Below are 21,832 nucleotides of genomic sequence, written 5' to 3' on the forward strand. Positions count from 1 at the left end.
GGCTGCGGCGCTTCGGCGGAGGGAACTACAAGTCCCGAAGCGCGCGGCGCAACATCCGATCTGGACTGACATGAGCCCATGCCGGGCCCAGCCAATCGGGAGGCCTCGACGGCAGGCGGAGGGCGGGGGAGCCCGGCTCGCGCGGGTGGGCGGGGCCGGGAGAGGCGAGGCAAAGCGGTGGCGGCAGCGGGAGAAAACGCAGGCGGAGAACTGGGCGCAGCTGCACCGCTTGCAATGGGCATTGCATTGGGCAAAGCCGGCGCGCCCCGAGTTGCATCTGTTCTGTCGCGCCTACCAGCGACCAAAGTCATTTCCCCATATGATTGAGGCGGCGAGTTCTTTTTAAACAGTGCGTTCCATACAGCAGCACGATGTTTCTACACATTTGTCTCCTTTCCTTTCTTCATTGCTCTCCAGTTCCAGATTTCTTGATGCTGTTATGCCCACTCGATTCAACTGGGATGTCTTCCAGTGCTTTGCCATTGTTAATCTAGCAGTGAGTAACAGGGGATGAGAGTCCTTGAGCGCTCTCAAGTCTTTCAAAGCCCTCCTGAAAACTGCTTTCCCCTGGAAGCTTTGGGAACCCTCCCTCTTAGTCTCAGTACCATGTTTCACTGAGCCAAAGTCCCTGTATTTGAAAGAATCACACATAATTTCTGTTTACCTCTGCCTCAATCTCCTCCACTTCCTTTGTGATTTTCCTTCTGTCTACATATTTTTTAATTGCAAGCCTCTTGTGGGCCTGCCAAACAGGGATCCTGGAAAAGCACCATGTCCATAGATGACACTAAGCAATAATTTTAAGCATCACTTCAAAAGTGTCAGAATAGTTTTTATTTATTAGACAATAGCTACAGTAGACCCTAAAACTAAATATAATATCTGAAATACTGGAAAGAAAGCATCAGGGCCTTGGAGGTTAGCCTAACACAGTATAAATGTACTTGTGAAAATTGCACATTATACTTAACTAGAAAGGACGCTGTAAAATAGCACAACTTAAAACAGAAAGCAACACAAAATTTAAAATAAATATGCAGAATATGAAGTTACTGATTCTTGGGAAAGGAAGCTCTTGCCAACTTTACAAGCTCTGCATATCAGATTTTTTTCCCCCAGGTAGTTGCTTTCCTCTTGATAAAGATACAGACTTAAGAAATTATTTCCTAATATGAAAATCTAAGCAAAATGCAGGACAGACCATTTCTAAAACACATACACAAACCAGATTGTCCATGGTAATTTAACAAAAGCAGTCTAGTGTTCTCAAGGTGCTGCAAAATTTTCCAGTATTTTTTTTACACACGCTTTCCACCTTACAATTTACTTGTTTCCCTTCCTTAATGAAAATGGCAGCGTAAGTATCCCAAAAATGCATGAAAGAGCTTCAGCAGCCTGCGTTGGCACTGCAAACAGGTGGATTTGAAACCATCCTGGGTGAGAATTCTTATCACAGCACTCTGGTGCCTAAATGCCATGTGAAAGCAAGCTGCCCTTGGACTACATGATGTAAAATGGAAACAACACGGCGTCCAATCATCTTTGGTCATTCTGTTTTAGAGAACACACTGGTTTCATCCTCTTTAGATAATCATGTAAATCTGCAACATGAGCTGCAACTTCTGGGTGAGAGCTTCTGCTGAAATTGATCTCTATATACAGGTATCTGCCCTTTGCAACACCAAGTACTTCTTTCAGTTTTTATCAAGAGAGATCTCTGGCTCCTCCTAATTTGCCTCTGCTGAAGACAAGAAATCTGTAATAGCACGGATAACACACCTCTGTACGCATGTACCAAAACGTAAGTCCCTAAAGCATCTTATTGTGTAAGCCTCCAATCTGAGCCTCCTTTGTGACAAGGCAGTAATCTTACTAAGGCAACTCCACATATGGAAATTCCGCCATGGATGTCAATTCCACACAGGGATGCACAGCAGTGCCATGCATCACCAGGGACACACAATTCATTTTGTCCATGCAGAGCAGATAACACAGATAAAGGGTTGTCATACTTTCTCAGAGCAGCAGCCAAGTCGATGAAGTGACCAGGCGAGTCAATAGTGTCTCCCCTACACATGGTGGGGAGCATGAGCAACAGTGACCTGATCTTCCCATCCAATCACACATTTGCCCTGTCTCCAATACCAGCAACCATTCATGTGGGAGCACAGTGTTTGAATGGGGCCTTATGCATATGCAACGAGAAACGCATCAGACCAGTTCCCAAACAAATATTTGAGATTTGATTATGGAATCAGAGGCAATCTCCTCTTTCTCTCCCCCACCATGCATAGAATCAACTCTTGTCTATGTGGGCTCCAGCAGCTGGCTTCATCAACAGAATGGAGGAGTTCAATGAGGCTTACACCACGTTTAAAGAGGCTTACTCCAAGGAAGTGGGTACAGGAAAAGAGCAAAATTAAAATTAAAATATAAAACCTAAGGAACAATTCATCTTCACGGAAATGTAACATTGTGCAAACATATACAAGTACTGTATGATAGGGAAAGAACTATTCATCCACAAAAGCCTCCATTGTTTTCTATGCAGAAATTGTAGGTTAATCGTGTGTTCATCATTCATTATGAGCTCTCTGGCCTCACACGTTCGGGTCAACTCTGATCAAGCATCTATCATGTCCAGCAATGTTGACAGGTGGAGCTCACAAGTCATTTCTTCTTCTTTGTTAGCCCTGATTAGTTGTTTCAAATAGGCAAATCTTTGTGACACAGGGGTACCTGTGTCTCTCAATTCTGTCCAACCTGCAGCCTGAAGAGCAAAAGAGAAAATTGTTAATACAGTATAAAATATTTTTTGAGAAAGCCAACAGTTTAGCAGCACACCCAACCTGCCCCCTAACCAGAAGCACTTAATCTAACAGCCCAGAATAACCACATTCATTCACACACATGTTGCTGTAGGACACGGCAAATTGTTGGGGGCACTAAAAGGCTATAGAAAACAATTATAAATTTAAACCCTGCTTAGATGTTCCTTCAGTACAGCGGTGCCTACTTTTTGGGGGAGGGGGTGTTGCAATTCAAGTTCAAGGGAGGTATCAGGGTCATTCAAGGGCCCCCTCCAAGGAGTGGTTCTGCCTCTAGTTCTCCTGGGCTGGGAAAGAGTGTCCAAGAGGCAGGAAGAATTGTAGGTTTGATCCCATCTCAAAGTCGAGGCTGGGTGCCCTCTTGCCCCTCTCCAGAAGTGGCACAACCGCGTGGCACCCGTGGCTTACACTCTCTACAGTGGGGATGGGAAGCTTGTGGCTCTTCACCGTTGCTGGACTCCCAGCAGCCCCAGTCAGCATAACCAATGGGATGGCAGCTCCACTCCAGCAACAACTGGAGGGCCACAGATTCCCCACTCTGATCTACAATGACCATCCCATTCATGCAAAGACTTCCCCTTGTAAAATGAAACTACCCTCCCCTCTCTTTTCCTCCCCGCCCCCCACCGGAGCAGATTTTATCGGTGGCACATGGGGAAAAGAGAGGAAGGAAAAGCTCTCCTGCGCAATGCATGGGGCAACTTCACTGGATGCATCCCAAGTTAGTGGAACCTAAATCTCACTAGAATCAATGGGATAAACTGGTCATGACAAATGTTCCATTGATTCCAAAGTGACTGAAGTTCAACTATGTTTAGATCCAACCACAAAACATGTGGGCTTTCCAGGAAAACTGATTATAGTAATCAGGTTTTATAGCTTAAGTGTACAAGTCAGAGAAAATTAAATCACCATAGAAGCTGAAAGCGCCATCACCACAAAGCCCAGAATCAGGCATATTTGACACCCATACATACCAGCCCCTCCTCTCCAACCACCCCCACCCACAAAATTATAAAATCTATCAGTTACAGATACTTCATGTAAATATAGCAACCCTATATGATTTATTCCACTCTTATTTTTCTAGAGTTTACCTCTGGGCTTCTCAGCACTGGTGTTTTGGCTTGGGGATGGATAATCTGAGGCACAGCCACCAGAGCTTCAGGAAGATACAGAGGAAGAGAGGGAAAATCCTGGAATGACTCCGAGTCTTTCACTAACAACTGCTGCAGCTGCTCCTCAAACCTAGACCAACAAAGGCAAAGGACAAAAAGAATGGGTAAATGATTGTGCTCTATCCATTGAAGGAGCTGCACTGGCTGCTTATATGCTATTGAGACAAGTTCAAGGTGTTTGAACAGACGCAGAAAGCCACTACCTGCTCAGAATTTAGATACATGAGAAGACTGATGGGGAACGCTCTCCTGCCACCACAAGAGGGGAGAAGGTATTATCGGCAGAGGCATTCCAACTGTGGAATTCCCTCGCCCCTCAAAATGGCTGGCACTCACCCTTATTAGGTTTTGGCAGCAGCTTCTAGTCAGGACTTTGGGCGACTTTGACCGCCTGCTATACATATTCATTGCCTATTGTTCTGCGTCTTTATGTCAGAGCTGGTTCCACTGTGATTCAGCACAGAAACTCATAGAGATGAGCAGTAAGGTTGATTCTTTGTTCAGAGAGACAAAACCCAGCAGGAACTCCATGGGCAGAACGAACCCAATGAAGCAGCTGCCAGAACTGATGATCTGAGCCTTCCCCTTCCTCCTAAGGCTCCTCCCCAGCCTGCCGCCTTCCCAACAGTCGCAAGTTCCTTCGAGGAGGGGCTCCCTTTTATTCTGCTACATGTAACACCCTCCTCGTTCTTGGGGATGGAGGAGAGGGGAAACAGTTGAACTGGCAGGGGGGCTGGGAATGTTCCAGCTGCAGCCTTGTCTTCCTCCTCAGCTGCCTCACTCTACTTAAACCTCTTGCTTGCTCAGCCTCCAACCCATCTGTCCCCACCTTCTTCCTGTGGCTTATCTTCTGTATCCCACCAACTTCTCCTGGTTCAGAGCCTTGGAGCCACTCGGATGCTTCCTTAGGGGTTCCCCAGCTGTAGCCTCCCACCACTCCTCCTTGTCTAGCCAGACTCTGACTATTTATTTGCTGGTTTTAAATGTTTCCTGTTTTAAAAATCTGATATAATGTATTGTGGTACAGTCATTACTTTTAGTAACAAAGAGTTGGTAGGAAAGTTCAAATAAACAAACATTTTCTTCTTTGTGTAACGGTACGTTTTAAATTTTCAGGGGAAACAAATACTTGTCTTTTCCAGTTAAGTTTCCTATCTGTACTCTCCAGAGGTACATGACGCTTGCAATGCTGCTTCCAATAAGATCCTGGAGGCAGCTCACCCTTCAACTCACAGGACAGCAGTGCTTTTTCCAGCTGGAGCGCACCAGAACGCAGTTCTGGCACCTCTCAAGTGGGCCCATTACCCCAAAACAGGTCAATGCTCACCCCAACCTGCTTCTGACCCTTACATACTTCTGAGAAGCCCTAAACCAACATTTCAAGTCAAAATGGAAGCTGGCCATTTTTTTAGATTTAAGACTCCATCTAGCTCCTAGCCATGATTGGTCAAGCTATGGGGCCAATTTGCATTTCCTTTTCTTCAATCTATCTCCCGTGTAGTGGCAGCGGCCTTTAAGCTTTCCAGCTAGCCTTCTACAATTGCACATGTGCACATTTGCCCAAGGGCCCTTCCGAGCCGCCCTAGGCACCCTCCTGAGTCTAAGAGAACAAGGGAGGCAGGGAGCATTTGTTTGACCTGCACTGGAACAAACCAACTACGGAGACAGCTTGCCATAGTTTTTAGCATCTTTGTAGGAAGTGAACATGGCTGTTGACAAACCAGTATCTGTTCAGGGCTGCCCCGAATCACCTGACGACTTACTTAACAACTTCATGGTGAGTTCCAGCACCTATTTTTCTTGAAAAAATAAAGCACTGCAGGACAGGATACCTAAACATATGTCTCAGCGCCAAAATGAAACACTCCCAAGAATGACAAACACCCAATTATGATATTGCCTGTATTCACAAGCTGTGCTACGTACCGTGTACATCTAACGGGCTTAAAAAACCTCAAGCCACAGACCATGGTATCCTCTCAGAGCGGCTGTGTGTTGGGAGTGGGGGAAGAGGCTGAATGAGAGTGGTTTTCTCAAAGCTTTGGGGCCACTTACAGAGATTAAGAACTGTGAACTATTACTAAGCACCATCATGTTAACTTGTGGGGTCCCACAACTTACAAAAAAGGAGAAAAACTTTTACCTCCTGCTCTCTGTTTTCTCCTGTTGCAACTTGGCAGACAGGTACTCAGGGAGATGATCCGCTTCTGAAATGGCCTGTGTTAGATCTCCTCCACTGGAAATACTTAGTTCTTTGTTGTTCACAGTTTGCTGGCTGTCACAATATTCCATCGGAGACAATGAATGAGAATATAGCTTAGCAAAAGACTGAGTTTTTATTTTGGACCTAGGCAATGAAAAATATCAAGCAAAGGGAATTATTTGCTTTTACCAGAATTATGAAATATCAGTAAGTATAACAGCACCTCTACTGGAACTAGACCAAAGTTTCCATCTAGCCCAGCATGCTATTTGCACAAGTGATCAAAACAGTGTTAACAAGTTCCATTTAGCTGTATCTTAGATGAATACATGAATCATATATCCAATAGCACATCTTGTGTAAAGTGGGTCACAGGTGGCACTGTGGTCTAAATTACTGAGCCTCTTGGGCTTGCTGATTGGAAGGTCAGAAGTTTGAATCCGCACTACGGGGGTGAGCTCTCTTTGCCCTATCCCAGCTTCTGCCAACCTAGCAGTTCAAAAGCACACCAGTGCAAGTAGATAAATAGGTACTGCTGCAGCTGGAAGGTAAACGATGTTTCCGTGCACTCTGGCTTCTGTCACGGTGTTCTGCTGCAGCAGAAGCAGTTTAGTCATGCCGGCCACATGACCCAGAAAGCTGTCTGCAGACACACACCGGCTCCCTCGGCCCGAAGCGAGATGAACACCGCATCCCATAGTCGCCTTTGACTAGACTTAACCGTTCTGGGGTCCTTTACCTTTTACTTCTGTAAAGAAGTACTTTCCTGAATCTACTGTCAACCAGTTTCCCTAGATGGCCAAGATCTAGTATAATAACAGCAGACAAAAACCTGTTTTTCCTCATTGTACATAGTTATATAAAACACTATCCTCTCTGCCACTTAGTTGTCTGTAAAACTAAAAAGATCTAAATATTTTAGCTTTCATTGCAGTGAAGATAGTCCAATTCTTCATTTGTTTAGGTTGGGGTGAGAGTCCTCTTTGGCTCTGGAGGACAGATCTTTATCTGCCCCATCCTTGTTGGCCAACTCATAACATCCTTATGCCAGCATGATTGACAGGTGAGTTGTCCTGCAAAATCCCTCACATGGGGTTCCCAAGCACCTGAATGACTGTTTCCTATTAGCTGCTTGGGAACTGCAGCGCAAAGGGAGTTTTCAGCCCTACTCTACATTTTGGGAAGCACTGAGCATAGGGCTGGCAAAGCATTTTTTTCTCCTTCCCACCAGCTGATGGGGGAGCAGGGGAGAGAGAAAGAAGCCCTCATTTTGCAGGCATCTACTGCACAGCGAAGTTCTCCTTCATGTAGCAGATGCTGGCAAAATGCTGCAGGAGCAGAATACCTTCCCACCTCCCATCAACTGATGAATGGTAGAAGCAAACCTTGCTCACTATAAGCCCCCAATTGTTCCTTTGAAGCCCCATCTCTGCCTTCCCCACACCTGATGTCTTGTCTCTACATCAAATGCAACTTGAGTGGCTGTGGGTTTGGGGAAAACAGTCTTGCAGGTCAACTCGGGATCCTGGCAGGCCAAGTTTAGCCCATGGGCTGCAGCTTCCCCATACCTTCCTAGTTCCACAATATCTTTTTCAGATTCTAGCCAGAGCTGCAAAACCACAATGTGCTTCTAAAGACTCTTTCATTTTCCTGTCTGCTCAATGCTGAGGTTCTAGTCTGCACGGGCAGTTTGCACCATATCCACTTTTCCTATTTGTCTATCCCATCCTCTGATGGCTTCAGTGCTGCTTTCAAGTATGCTGTCAGATCATTCTTAGAGGGATAGAATGGCAGAGTTGGGAGTTGCCCGGAGGGTGACAGAGTCCAGCCCCCTGCAGGAAAGCATCCATGAGATGGCCGTCCAACCTCTGCTTAAAAACTTAGCCTCCCTTAGAAGGTGGTGGACTCGCCTTCCTTGGAGGTCTTTAAGCAGAGGTTTGATGGCCACCTGTCATGGGTGCTTTAGCTGAGATTCCTGCATTGCAGGGGGTTGGGCTAGATGACGCTCAGGGTCCGTTCCAACTCTACAATTCTGTGTTTCTTTGTTAATTTTGCCTACTTAGCTTCTCTTGCAATCTGACGGCTCTGAGGTTACCACCATGCCTCTTGGCTCAAAATATGATTGCAGGCCAGGGAGAAGAGTTGGTGAAAGAAGACTGGAAGAAATTTAAAGACTGTTTACAGAAATATTGTAAAATTAATGAATGTTAGAAGGATGTTGGATAGAAACTAAGGGGTTTCCAGCTGTAATGCTTTAGGAGATACGAAAAAAAAAGGTTTATAAATGGGTAAAAGCTTAATGGTAAGGATTTGCTGAACTAACAAATTGAAGTGGAATACAAAGAAGGGAGGTATGAGGAGGTCTGGGGAAATAAGCGTAAGGAAGATATGGTATGGAAAATTATTTGTTTTTTAACTGTTTTTATGTTGTATTTTGTTTCTTTTTATTTTTTCATTGTTATATTTAAAAAAAAACTTTAATAAATATCTTTTGGGGGGAAAAACAAAATATGATTGCAAATGCGACTGGGGGGGGGCTTTTCGATCTCAGCTGCATAATCTTTTAGGATCCATTTTCAAATCAAAGTTTCAGTGTGTTTAAAAAGTGGAATAGACATGTTTAAAAGGTTGAAGCTTTCAAATGAAGGTGTCATCCCACATCAAGGGCGTCTCTCTCACACAACCTTTCAATTATTGTTTGAAAGACAAACAATAATTATTCAATGCATTATTCAGCACAGCCACATTCAGATGCAACACTGGTCACAAAACATTACAACAAACTGGAGTGTATGTGGGTGCCTATGGCTTGAACACTTCCTGCTCTGCTCATCTATTCCTCTGAGGCAACAAACACAGATGGATTAGCTTAGTAAAAACTATAATTAAGCACTCCATGTTTGTTGCAGTTTGTTCAGGCTGTAATCTCACCTGAGATCCTATCTAATAAATCAGATGTTGCCAACCTGGCACTTGCAGGCACCAGGGAGCTGGCTGGTTGGGCTTCCAGCGCTGCCCTGGGAAAGTGCTCAGACTGTGAGCTTTCATTTTTGGAAAAAGGTAAGTCTCTAGCCCTCCTAGAAAGTTATGGGGCAAAATGTAGTTACTAAGGTAACTTCTTAGTGATTTATGTGACATGAGAGTGCTGTGGCTACCTTCTGGTCTTTTCCTGACACTGAGGAATGCATCCTGTTGTTATTAGACAACAACAGCATCAGCATCTCCAAAATGGGGGCCAGCAGGATGTAGCTGACTTCCCATGGCAAGCATAAGATTGCCAGGGGTGGGGTTCTCTCTCATTTTGTGCTATGCCGTGCTCCTCCATGGAAGCCATCTTGTCCCTGGCACCTCCAGAACACTCAAAATTTGAAATGTGCCCACAACTCCAAAAGGGTTGGCAACTCCTGCAATAAACAAACCCAGCTTTATGGCCAGTGTTATATCCAAATACAGCTATTCTCACAACCTTCCCAAGATCTAATCAAATGGATCAATCTGATGATATAAAGGTACTGCAGATACTTTCCAATCGCCTTCTGAAAATTTCTCTGCACCTCAGAACCTCAGTTTCTTGCAGCACTAAGTTTCAAACACATTCCTGTTGATTTACAGAAATGAAATATCCTAAGATCTGCAGAGGAAGCCTGCAGGGGAAGATAGTGGTAACAAAAAGCAGTAACTTAAAATAATTGCCACAAGTACTGATTTCCAAAACTGGGCTTCAGTCCAGCACTCTTGGTGCCAATTAGTTAGTTAAGGGGGTAGAATAACAGAGATAGGCTGTGAGAGGCGAAAGTGTCAAAAAGGAAAGGGAAGAGGGCAGGGCTGCTAAAAGTCAAAGAAAAGTTAGACAATCTCACCATCCTTCACTTTGCTGGACTTCTTTCTGAGTTTTTAATCTGGCTTCTTCCCATAAAACAGGACGAGTGAATTTTCTCAATTGCTCCTCAGAAAAATATACATATGTCTGTCCATCTTTGCTCACTGCTTCTGTTAGACGCAAGACACACAGAACCCCAACATAAAATCAAAAGTAACATAGATTTTCCAGATTCAACAGAAGTTATCGTGAAATGAGGAACTCTGCCTCAGTCGCTCTAGAATGCAAACACTAAATGTTTGTTTGAACAAAACTGCTATCTTTTCCTTCTGCCCATGCGTTCAGTATAAGTACACTCATTCAGTAATTAAATTACTGGTACCAAGGCATAATCTAAAAGATTTGGAAGGGGAAATGACAGAAGGCCACTTGTTGCCACACATTGCAGCTGTAAGTACTCAAATGCAGCTTAGATGATCTATAGTCCCTTCTGCACAATGACACTTCGTTGGGTGTAAAGGCTGTACTTGCTTACAGAGAGACCCTCAAGCTAGCAGCAACAGGCCACATAACAAAGACCAGCCGTTGTGGCAATCCCAGATGTTAATTCTGACCACATATTGTCTCTGGCAGCACTATGTCTCCGTTCACCTGCTCATCTTCCAATGTGATACATGGTATCATCTACCAACAACACATTTTACACAGGGCCAACAGTCCAGTCTCTATGCAAAAGGGTAAATGGACATAAAACTGAGCCCCATATGCACTATGTATTCAAAGCACCATCATACCATTTTAAACAGTCGTGGTTTTCACCAAAGAATCCTGGGAACTGTAGTATATTGGAGGTGCTGAGAGTTGTTAGTAGGCCTCTATTCCCCTCATAAAGCTACAATTCGCAAAATAGTTCAACTACCAATCCATCTTCCCAGGGAACTCTAGGAATTGTAGCTCTCTGAGGGGAACAGAGGCCTACTAACAATGCTCAGCACCTTCAATATACTACTTTCCCAGGGGGAAACCACGACTGTTTAGAATGGCACAATACTGCTTTAAATGTACAGGGCAAACAGGGCCTGACCTTAGAAATGGCAATATTAAAGTGCCAGTGGGGGGGGGCTTTTCAACCTTCCAAGGACACTCTGTGAATGATCTTAAAATAGCCAACTTGAAGCAAAGGAACTTCACGGTGAGACTACAACATGAAATCGTTGGCTTTAAATACAATGGTGTAACTTGTGGACTGAATGGAGGCAATGGATTTTTTGAACAATATATGTGCTAATATGGGACGCAGGTGGTGCTGTGGTCTAAACCACAGAGCCTACGGCTTGCCGATCAGAAGGTTCGCGGTTCGAATCCCCACGATGGGGTTTGAATCCCTTTGCTCGGTCCCAGCTCCTGCCAACCTAGCCATTCGAAATCATGTCAAAGTGCAAGTAGATAAATAGGTACCACTCTGGGGGGAAGGTAAACGCCGTTTTTGTGCACTGCTCTGGTTCACCAGAAGCAGCTTAGTCCTGCTGGCCACATGACCCGGAAACTGTCTGCAGACAAACGCTGGCTCCCTCAGCCACTAAAGCAAGATGAGCGCCGCAACTCCAGAGTCGTCCGCAACTGGACTTAACAGTCAGGGGTTCCCTTTACCTTTATATGTGTTAATTGGTTTACCAATGCCAGAATGGCCGAGTCATCAAGAACTGTTCTGTGAATTATCACAGCTAAGTATGCAATTAGCACTGTACTTTTCCAGATTTCGTTCACCCCTGACCTTTCTACACACACACCCCACTCCATGTGTATATAGACCAGAAGTTACGATAACACTTCACACATCTGAGGAAGTGTAAGCCATGAAAGCTTATGCCATAGTAAGTTTGTTAGCAAGGGATACAGGCAAGACTCTTGGGGCTAGAGGCAAAGTTAATATATGCTAAACACAACTTAATACAGAACACAGGGGGGGGGGGAAATGTAGATAAGAGATTGTCCAGAGTCATTTACTACCTGGTGCTATTGGCTTTTGTGGAGGTTTCCAGTCTCTCAATTTATGGTTAATGCATAGTGCCAAGATGCTGTCCCAAGGGATCTCTTCCACAGATGGGCCATTGTCTTCTGAGCTGGCACATTTCCTACTCTTCCACTTGAAGTAAGTTCTGCTCAGCAAATTCTCTACCTGAGACTGAAGTATCTCCTGGGTCTGAAGAGAACTGGTAGTCTGGGACAAATACTGGAAAATCATGGCACAAACAGGGCGCCAGGGAGCTGGTGGGCAGAGGAAAGAGAAGATACATTAAAGTTTCTGCCTAACAATAACAAAAAAGAACTATGGCCAATGTTACAGCTCAGATTTGCTCTGGTATTAGCTGAGCCAAAGCAGGCAAGAGAAGCCCCCCAAATGGGGCCAATAGCCCATCTAGTCTAGCGTCGTGTCCTCCCAGTGGAGCGCAAGAGCTCCGCCTCTCCCCTCTTGTGGTTTCCGGTAACTATTCAGAAACATTCTGCCCCCAAAGTATCAGGGCGCAGCACAATTAATAATAATTACAACAACAGCAGAAAGAACAAAAATAACAACCAGGATTCAACCAATGAGTCCTGTCAACATTTGCTGAAATATCTGTTGAAATGTTAGGTCTTTTTTTGCAAAGCAGAGCAAGAAAATATAGAGGGAGTTCCAAAGCTTCTTGCATCAAGATCTGGTACAGTAAGAATAAGGAAATATTTCAGGTAAGTGGGCATAACAGAAAGATAAGCTCTGTCCTTATGCACACAAACACACGTGTGTACACATCTGGGAAATGGCTACTTCCCAATTCAAAATTTAATTCCAGAACAATAAACAGACATGCAACAAAATACACAAAACATGATGGAAGCAAGGAGTAACTTAAAGACTCTCATGATGAGAAACATTTTCTTTCTAATGCATTTTCTTTTGTGATAAGCAAGACAATTATAATTCAGAGAAGAAGAAGAAGAAGAAGAAGAAGAAGAAGAAGAAGAAGAGGAGGAGGAGGAGGAGGAGGAGGAGGAGGAGGAGTTTGGATTTGATATCCCGCCTTTCACTCCCCTTCAGGAGTCTGAAAGCGGCTAACATTCTCCTTTCCCTTCCTCCCCCACAACAAACACTCTGTGAGGTGAGTGGGGCTGAGAGACTTCACAGAAGTGTGACTGGCCCAAGGTCACCCAGCAGCTGCAGGTGGAGGAGCGGAAACGCGAACCCGGTTCCCCAGATTACAAGATTAACCACTACACCACACTGCCTCTGTTAGGGTGTTATTTGTTAGGGTGTTGGCATGTTATTTGTGTGTTACACAGCAGTCTCTCAACTGCTACTAGGCAACAGTACTGGTTAGGAGTTCTTACCACCCAAAGGAGGGAGATCCATGTGAGGGATCTGGAAGGAGAGCAGGGCTTTCTTCAGCCAGCCCAGATGGCTGGGGGTGTTCCACTGGAGATGTGGAAGCACTTTGCTGCCCCCGGGCTCTGCAAATTCAGGAACAGGCCAGGAGAGTTCACAGAGGTCTTCTGAAGAGGCGACTTCAGCCAGGAACTGTATCACACTATTGTACAGCTCTATTATGGCACTTGGATCCTGAGAGGGCAAGCCAGCAAGGGATCTCTCCTTCATGTCTTGGTAGAAGTGCTTACTGAACTCACGCTCCACACCGTCTTCAACATACTGCATGAGTGTCTGGCAGTGAACCTTGTCTGAGCTCGGGCACTGAGCAACCAGCCACTGCACAGCTTCAGAGAGCTGTAGACAGAATTACACACGACAAATTCACTAGTTGACAATAAAGTGAAAATCCGTATCAATGAGTCACCACATTAAGGGAGTCAGTTCTGTTGATACATAAATGCTTTCAGTCCTGCTCTCAAACCCAGTCCTTCCCCCAACACAACACAACTGAACATGAACATGAAGCTGAAAAAAACTTGCTAAAAACAGGCTTCCATGATCTACTAAACCAAGGTGAAAACCCTATGCTGACGATGCCTTTCCATATTAGACAACCTTCCCTATTAGACAAGGTTCTAGTAGACAAGATCAACTGAGTATGGAATAACAGAAAAGCCTCATGCAATTGTATTAAGAGATGGTACTCCATCCTTCACAACCAATTGCTCCTGTGAGGACTGCCCAAAATCTCTGCAGTGATGGAAAAAGCCTGAGATAGGACTGGGAGCTGGAAGGCATCTACAGAGGCTTTCAATGGGGAATCTGGTTATCAGGTAGCCAGATGAAAAGCCTCCCTGCATTGAGCGTGGCATGTCAACAGCCCTGTGAGGTGGGTCAGACTGAGAGCAAGTGACCCCAGGTCATCCAGTGAGCCTCATGGCTGAGTGGGGATTTCACCCCTGGTCTCCCAGGCTGTAGTCTTGACACTCTAATCAGCACACTGGTTTCTGCTTTGTTTTTGAGATGCCAACCTACAGCTTTAAAATGCAACTGATAATAATACTCTCCCTGTGTCGAAAAATCATTAAACCTGGTAGGAGTATAAATTACAACCTCTCTGTGGAGATGGTTCTTACCTTGCTGGTACCTTGCAATCCATTCACAGAATCTGGAATGACAACTATGTTGTAACCTGAAATAAGGTTAGCCAAAATCAAATCTGGCAGCATCAGTCCTTTAAAAGAAACCACATTCCACTTTAGTGATACTACTCCATTATCCCCCTGAAAAGGCACAGAATTAAGAAGAGACAACCACACAGCTATTTTCCAAATGAAAAAATTGACTTAAAGAGCAATTACCCCAAGTGCAGAAACTTCTCATACCTCCTTCTACATCTTTTTCTATGGCTTCATCCCCCTGACTTGGGACAAGAACCACCAGAGGGACGATTGGTTGGAAAGGTTTCGCCTGAAGAATCCGTTTTAGCTGCAGCAAGGCTGAAAGCCAGTAAACCTCTTCCTCTACAACATCCTCACTGCTCACTCGAGGAGACAGAAGGAGAAGCAGCCCCCTCGTGCCAAGCAGCTCCTTCTGGGTCTCTGGGTCATTCAGCTCCGAGGGACTGAGCGTCCCCTCCGTCACCTACACAGGGGAAAGCAAACCAATAGGGGGAAATGTCAACACCTAAAAGCATCCCTGCAGGATCAGGCCAACGGGTCCATCTAGCACAGCATCCTGTTTTAGCAGCAGACAGCCACAAGCCGGCCACAAGCACCACAGAAGGCAGAAGCCCTTCCCTGCTGCTTGCTCCAAAGCAACGGGCATTCGGTGGCAGACTCCCCTGGACGTGAAGACGCCAGTCCGCTGTCCTGGCCAACGGCCGCTAATTGACCTACTCTCCGTGAATAAATATACTGACCAAACAGTCCAATCTGTATAACAACATTGGGCAGTAAAAGTTAAACAAATGAATGGCTTACTGTTAATGTGCAGATCTATAATAGTTTTGCCTTTCCCACCTCGGGTGAAGAGAAAACAAAACAATAATTTCCTGACTTAGAATTATGTCTGAATGTGGGATTGCGGTCTGTTTTGCTCCAAGCAAACCACAATTGGAACAAACTACAAATCATAGTTAAACGATACTGAAGGCTTCTTTTTAAAAATCAAAATAACAAAAAAATGCATTAAGAAAAATGTCCATGAAGAAAATAGATGAAATATAATTGCACAATTTAATAATAATTAAATATGTGCCTTTGCCTCCATGGCAAATAGCTTTGTGGGTGGGTGTGTTAAATATCTGTGATTGTGATGGGGTTTGGCATCCCTCGCTACTGGAATGAGGCTTCCATCAGGGCCCTGGGGCCTGAAAAAGGTTCCCTATCTAGACGGTGCAGAGCTTTATAAAGCAACACCAGGAGGCAAAATGAAAGCCAATAAAGAACTTTAAGCACAGGAATGTGTTTGATACAGTGAGTCTGCCTTAACCAGGCTACTGAATTCTGAACTTTCAAAAGGCAGAGCTTTTGCGGTACCTCTCATGACACTAACATGTAGCAAGCAATGTTTGAACTGACCTTGACACACACACTGATACAAGCAGCCCAGTCATTTTTCATATGAAGAGAAGTATGCAATGCAAGGGTCTGGATTCCACCTTTCACCACAGACATATCTTCCTTCAAACTTTTACCAATCATAAGCTTAGCTTTCAACCAGTCTGCTATAATTCTGTGAACAGAAGACCAGATATACTTTCAGTATAGCATCACAAATTAATTGTAAACTCTGCCACCACTTTAAAAAGTGACAAATATTTAGATCCTGTAAATAAGAGTGTTCTCAGAGTGTGCTACTTTGTTGAAAGAAACAGACATCTTCATTTAAATATTCACAAACTATCTGCATGTTAATATAGTATCTAATAGAATCATATTTGAATTTACTATCTAAAGTCAACATTTTATACAAGCAAACAAGCAGGACTGCCACAAAGATGTTGCAATGGAGAGAGACCTCTTTCAGATAGCCAACCATGACCTCCTTCAGCATATTCCATTACATCTCTCATTCACCTGGTTCTATGTACAAACACTCCACCCCAGCAAGAGAGTCAGCAGAGTCAGCATTCCATATTCAGGTTGGGCCACCAGGCCATGGGGTTCTAAATATATTTTGTAATTAGGCAAATCTTGAGGGTCCCCTGAACTTCCTTATTCCTCCCTCTTGTGGGGCTTTGGCTATATAAGGATCAACCCTCAGAGAAATGAGATCACTATTAATATATATGATAATTTGCACAGCCACAATATGGTAATTTTCCTATTTGCCAATGCCTTTACTGAACTGTAACGTTTAAGATTCCTTTCAGAAATCTTGAGGAGTGTCACACAGGTTGATAAGGATATGACTCAATCCTATACATGTTTACTCAGAAGCAAGTCCCATTCTGTTCAATGGGCAATTCTCCCAGGTGAGTGTGCACAGATTGTTAGCATTAGAAACTTAACTGAAATACCGAAAACCTATATTCCTAAATTCTTGGCTTGAAGATTGATAATAAATGAATAAACCTGTTAATAAAGGTTATTAACAGGTTTATTCATTTATTATCAATCTTCAGAGATTTCCTGACACCCTGATCCTACAAATATGCATAGAAACAACAGTGCAAGAAAGGGCAAGTTTACGGTGCACGTACATCACTTGATTGCTCACAGCTGAATCTGTGAACTGGCTCCACTGAAACCAACATATCTGGCATATTCTGAAGTGACATGAAACCTATCTGGCATTAGGCCCACAACATCTCATTCATACTTACCAGTCAGCGAGTGATTCCAACAAGTCACCATAAGTGGCTTGCACTGGTTTGGTTATACCAGACGTGCAGAACATGTTACTGAAGTACAACTCCCATCATCCCCGAACATTGACCATGCTTGCTGGGGCTGAAAGAAATAGTGCTTCAGCAACACCTGGAGTGCTACAGGTTCTCCACACCTGGGCTATGCCTATTTTCTCTGCTTAACTGCTTACTACCATTAATCCTGTTTTTAAAAGCCACTACTATTATGGGAGGAGCCAAGGCAATGGAGCTTCTAAGGGCAGGACTCCAAGTACCCAATGCCCCAACTTTCCCCATCTTCTATGCAAAGGGAAGAACAATGGCACAAGGGACATAGCAGGCATAGCACAGTCATGGAGAACACAATGGCGAGCTTGCGTTCTTCCACACAGGAGAAACAGGCTGAAGTTAGCCCAGATTCAAAGTTCAATAGGCACCGACACCAAGATTCCCGGGGCCTCAGCAATGCTGGAGTAACTTTTAATGTCTCTTTTAATGAAAAAGAGCTCCAGGGACTAGAAGACTGTTTCAGTCAGCAAATTGGGGCTGGGCGAGGGAGTAAAAAACAAAAAAACCAAACATTTTCATGCAAGTCTCTAGTTATGAATACCAACATAAGCAAGTAGCAAACCAAATTATTTTGTGTCTTCTGAATGGCTAGCATCTACTAGGCTGCAGTACTGCTGATAACAGGTCAGCCCTGAGGGCCACGCAGGCAACACCACCAGCTACTGGCTTTCTCGGCATAGTTTGAATGCAAAAAATACCTTCTGGGATCCCCAACTGGACATTCCTCATAGCCTGGCAACACGAGAAGTACTTTCCAAAAAACCTCTTTTTCTTTCACTGGAATGTTTTCAGCTACCAGTGATGGCAGATCCAGTGGAGTCCACACTGCATCCCTTAGGAACACACACACACACAAAATTATTTCTTGTTATTTATTTTATATAAGACTTATTATTATGCAGAATTTCTAGGCAGTGCACAGAATATGTTTAAAAACACAAAGAACAATTAAAATTTGACAGAGAAACAGAAAGCTACCATGCAATGCCATCTGAAATAGGAGTGTCAAGGGCCTAAAGTTCAGAAGGGAGGGGGCCTGTCTAATCTCAGTTGGTAGGGAGTTCCACAGGATCGGGCCCACAAGGCTGAATACCACTAACAGAGACTCCCCCATGATCTCTGTGATCAGACAGGGAGCAGCTGGTGGTGGGTGGGCCATGGCGCAGCGAGAGTGTCCTGGGTATGGAGGCACAGCTGGATTTCCTGGCCGGCCTCAACACCAAGTGCAGCCGCAACTCATCACTCTGGAGGGACAGGCTTGCCTTGGGCTTCCTTGAGTGGGAATGAGCCTCCAGATCATCAAGAGCAAGGAGGGTGAGTTTCTCCTCAACAGCGCCTGGGCAAGCTACCCAGAGTCCACCTAACCACTGGTGGCAGGCCCAAGAGCCCCAGTGTCTCCCCCATGGCCCACTACCCAAGGAGTCTAGCAGGCGCAACATCTGGCTAAGCTGCCTTAGCAACAGGAATTTTATGCATTTTATGCGTATTTTAATGAACTGAACAGAGCGAAAGATTATGAGTGATGGGGGTCCAGAGAGTGTGTGTATGCTTAGTTTGTTTTTTGCAGTTGCTATTTTGCCTGTGTTGTTAATATTGTTTTATAGATTAAATACTGTTTTATATATTGTTTTGTAGATTATAAATGCTGTATTGATCTGTTAATCTAACAGAGCCTTGATTCGATCTAGGAGCACAATCCAAACCCTCTCTGCGTGCAACTCATATACTCTTACATTGCATAGTTACATCTGCTTCAGACAAAAGGCAAATTTCTATTTGTCTCTCTTCATACACAGAAGGCTAAGACTGCATAAGAACAGGTTGTTACAAGTGTACAGAATCTTCAGGAGCAAGGGCTGGTTGTGCTTCTCTCCAAGATGGAAAGTAAGTGTCTGTGCTGGTTGGCTGGTAGAGTTCTTAAACCGGGAAATAGTTAGAACGGGATGCACAGCAGAGCTCAGATAGCCAAAGCACACCAAACAGAGATACATGCTTATCTATGCAGTATCACCCTAGCATCTGGGATCAGGGCTAGCTCAAGATACTCCTCCTCCTCCTCCTCCTCCTCCTCTCCCCACAGCCCATTTCCAGATTTCTTTTCCTCTGTTGCTCTTTTGCTACTGCATTAGTGCTAGCACTGCTGGCAAGTTCTCTGCCCCCATCTTGCCACACTCTGAGGAAAGTCCAAGGGGCTCCCTCCTTCTACAGAGTGATGTAGTCTGGGAGCAGTGTCTGACAGATCGCTTCTGCTGCCACAGTGGCTACAAATGCTGATTAAAATGAAAAGTTTAACATTTGAAAAAGTTTAGCTACTTTGGAGTAAGCTTAAATAGCAATTTAAGCTGTTAGGCTTGGCGGTGAAGGTACTTTCCTGGACACCTGGTGTAGAACCCTGTGCTCTGAGAAAGGGCTCCCTTTGAACAAGGCAGGCAGAAGACAAAGGGGGTGGCAAAGGGCCTTGTGGGTGGGTAAGTGGCCAGCAGTGGCAGGAACAGCAGGGCAAGCAGACAGGAAATCAGCAGGGCACCCAGTGGCAGCAATTCTCCACTCCAGTCCTGCTGCCTCCATAGAGCCCTGGCCCTGCCTGTGGGAACTTGCAAGTTACCGAGCCTCGTGGGAAGTCCACAGACAAGAAGAATTGTGCATGCACACGAAAGCTCATACCAATAACAAACTTAGTTGGTCTCTAAGGTGCTACTGGAAGGATTTTTTTTAATTTATTTTTTTACAACTAACATGATAAGGTTTAACCTGGGAAGTCAGGTATTGCCCCCTTAGTTCTCCTTTATAAAGAAAATCAGTCTTTAACTCAGTGTTTGATAGATGGTCATGAACACGTACTTTTTTAAAAGGCACTTATTCAAGTCAAAATCCATTTTGGAATCTATCACTTCACAATTGTTCTAGGGTTACTGCAGGTGGCAATCCCGGAGTTTGCCATATGTGTGCTTTAGCTTCAATAATTTTAACATACCTTAATAACTGGTGGTAAAAATGTTGCACTTTCATTTGATGAATTGCCTTGTTCTGTAAACTTCTGAGCCTAGAAATAAGCAAAGTGTTTATTTGGTCCACATTCCCCCTTCCATCTTGCAAGGGGCTCATTCAAACCATCTTACAAAAGAATGACCATCTTACAACCTCTTATATGACCAGCATGTACAAAGACATGAATTCCAATGTTACTAACAAGAATTTATGTCTGTCTGAGATTTCAAAGCTACCTCAAGGAGTAGCTAGCTATCTAGCTGCAGATGTAATCACCTACATGGCTGCAATTGAGATGCCTGTTGCACATTAATTTTAAGAGGTGCCTTACCTACAATTGTTCATACAGAGGGAAGAAAGAAGTCTACAGAGGAAAAAAAGAAGTCTAATGGGGAATTACTGAAGAGTAAAAGAATTCAGGGACTGATAGCTTCAACATTATATTGAGAAAGTATTTTTCCCTAGAACCTCCTTTCTGCCCCTTTTAATTTTTTTAACATTTTCAATGTTTGAATGAGCACACAAGTAAAATGCGCTTAAGTTGTAGGCTTATTGTATTTACTCTCTTGGGGCTCCTCCACACAACACTGAAAAAATAATAAACGTGACCAAAATATGACATAATAAACATGATGGGACACATTGGATTTCAACATTGAAAAAACAAAATGCATCTTTTTTTAACCACGTAAACTGTGTATGTGGACCACAACAAACCATGACTGGCCCTGCAATAGACACAAAGAATACAAGCACGGGGGGGGCGGGGGTCAGAGGATGATGAAAAGGAGCACATTTTCTTTCTTTTCACATGGGGACGTGACTAGCAGAAACTATATATCCACTGATTTCTATAACCTATAGAGCACGGGTGTCAAACACAAGGCCCGCGGGCCGAATCTGGCCCGCCAGACCTCGTCATGTGGCCCATGTAGCTGCCGCCGGCCGCCAGCCTTCACCTTTTATTCTCGCTTTTTTGGGGGGACACAAGAAAGCCGCCTCTTCAGTGCATGCGCGGCAGCCTACAAGCCAGAGAACGTCTGCCCTCTAGTGGCGCCGGCCGTTCTACACAGGAAACCTCCACTTGTTACAGATACAACCGACCCTTTGAGGGTGACCAAACTGCTGATGCGGCCCCCAATGAATTTGAGTTTGACACCCCTGCTATAGAGTGGTCAATTAAAAAGTGGCCCAGTCTGCACAATGCACTAAGCTAGCGGTTTCCAAACTGTGGTCCGTTCATTCAGGTCATCTGTGGCATGTCTGTAAAAAATTATACAGTACCTAGCACAACCCATTACAATAGCTATGACAGGCAGAAAAACTGTTAAGTGGTCCATCAAGGCCCTCAGCAGCTTTCAAGCGCTCTCGATTGGAAAAGTTTGGGGACCACTGCGCTGAGCCAAACCGAGCTTGTGGTTAAGCCAGGAGCCCCCAACTGAGTGGCACGTCTAGCCAAGCTCAGCACAGCGCAGCAGCAAAAAGCA

The 21,832-nt window shown here is 44.5% G+C and overlaps 1 protein-coding gene across 3 annotated transcripts in view; it reads right to left on the reverse strand.

Moving 5' to 3' along the window:
• Positions 1-819: 819 nt before the first annotated feature.
• Positions 820-21,832, reverse strand: part of MCM3AP (minichromosome maintenance complex component 3 associated protein) — a 47,680-nt gene continuing 26,667 nt past the window's right edge. For all 3 annotated transcript variants that reach the window (XM_083471689.1, XM_083471690.1, XM_083471691.1), the window contains 11 exons: positions 20,332-20,400; positions 18,056-18,190; positions 16,018-16,171; positions 14,821-15,079; positions 14,572-14,669; positions 13,399-13,789; positions 12,040-12,297; positions 10,070-10,199; positions 6,150-6,353; positions 3,926-4,076; positions 820-2,770 (listed from right to left, as the gene is read on the reverse strand). In XM_083471689.1, coding sequence (XP_083327815.1) covers positions 2,624-2,770; positions 3,926-4,076; positions 6,150-6,353; positions 10,070-10,199; positions 12,040-12,297; positions 13,399-13,789; positions 14,572-14,669; positions 14,821-15,079; positions 16,018-16,171; positions 18,056-18,190; positions 20,332-20,400 — 1,996 coding nt within the window. In that variant the 3' untranslated portion in view covers positions 820-2,623. The remainder of the gene's footprint in view (positions 2,771-3,925; positions 4,077-6,149; positions 6,354-10,069; positions 10,200-12,039; positions 12,298-13,398; positions 13,790-14,571; positions 14,670-14,820; positions 15,080-16,017; positions 16,172-18,055; positions 18,191-20,331; positions 20,401-21,832) is intronic.

Source organism: Podarcis liolepis (assembly GCF_965112155.1).
Source record: "Podarcis liolepis genome assembly, chromosome: 1".
Taxonomy (NCBI): Eukaryota; Metazoa; Chordata; class Lepidosauria; order Squamata; family Lacertidae; genus Podarcis; species Podarcis liolepis.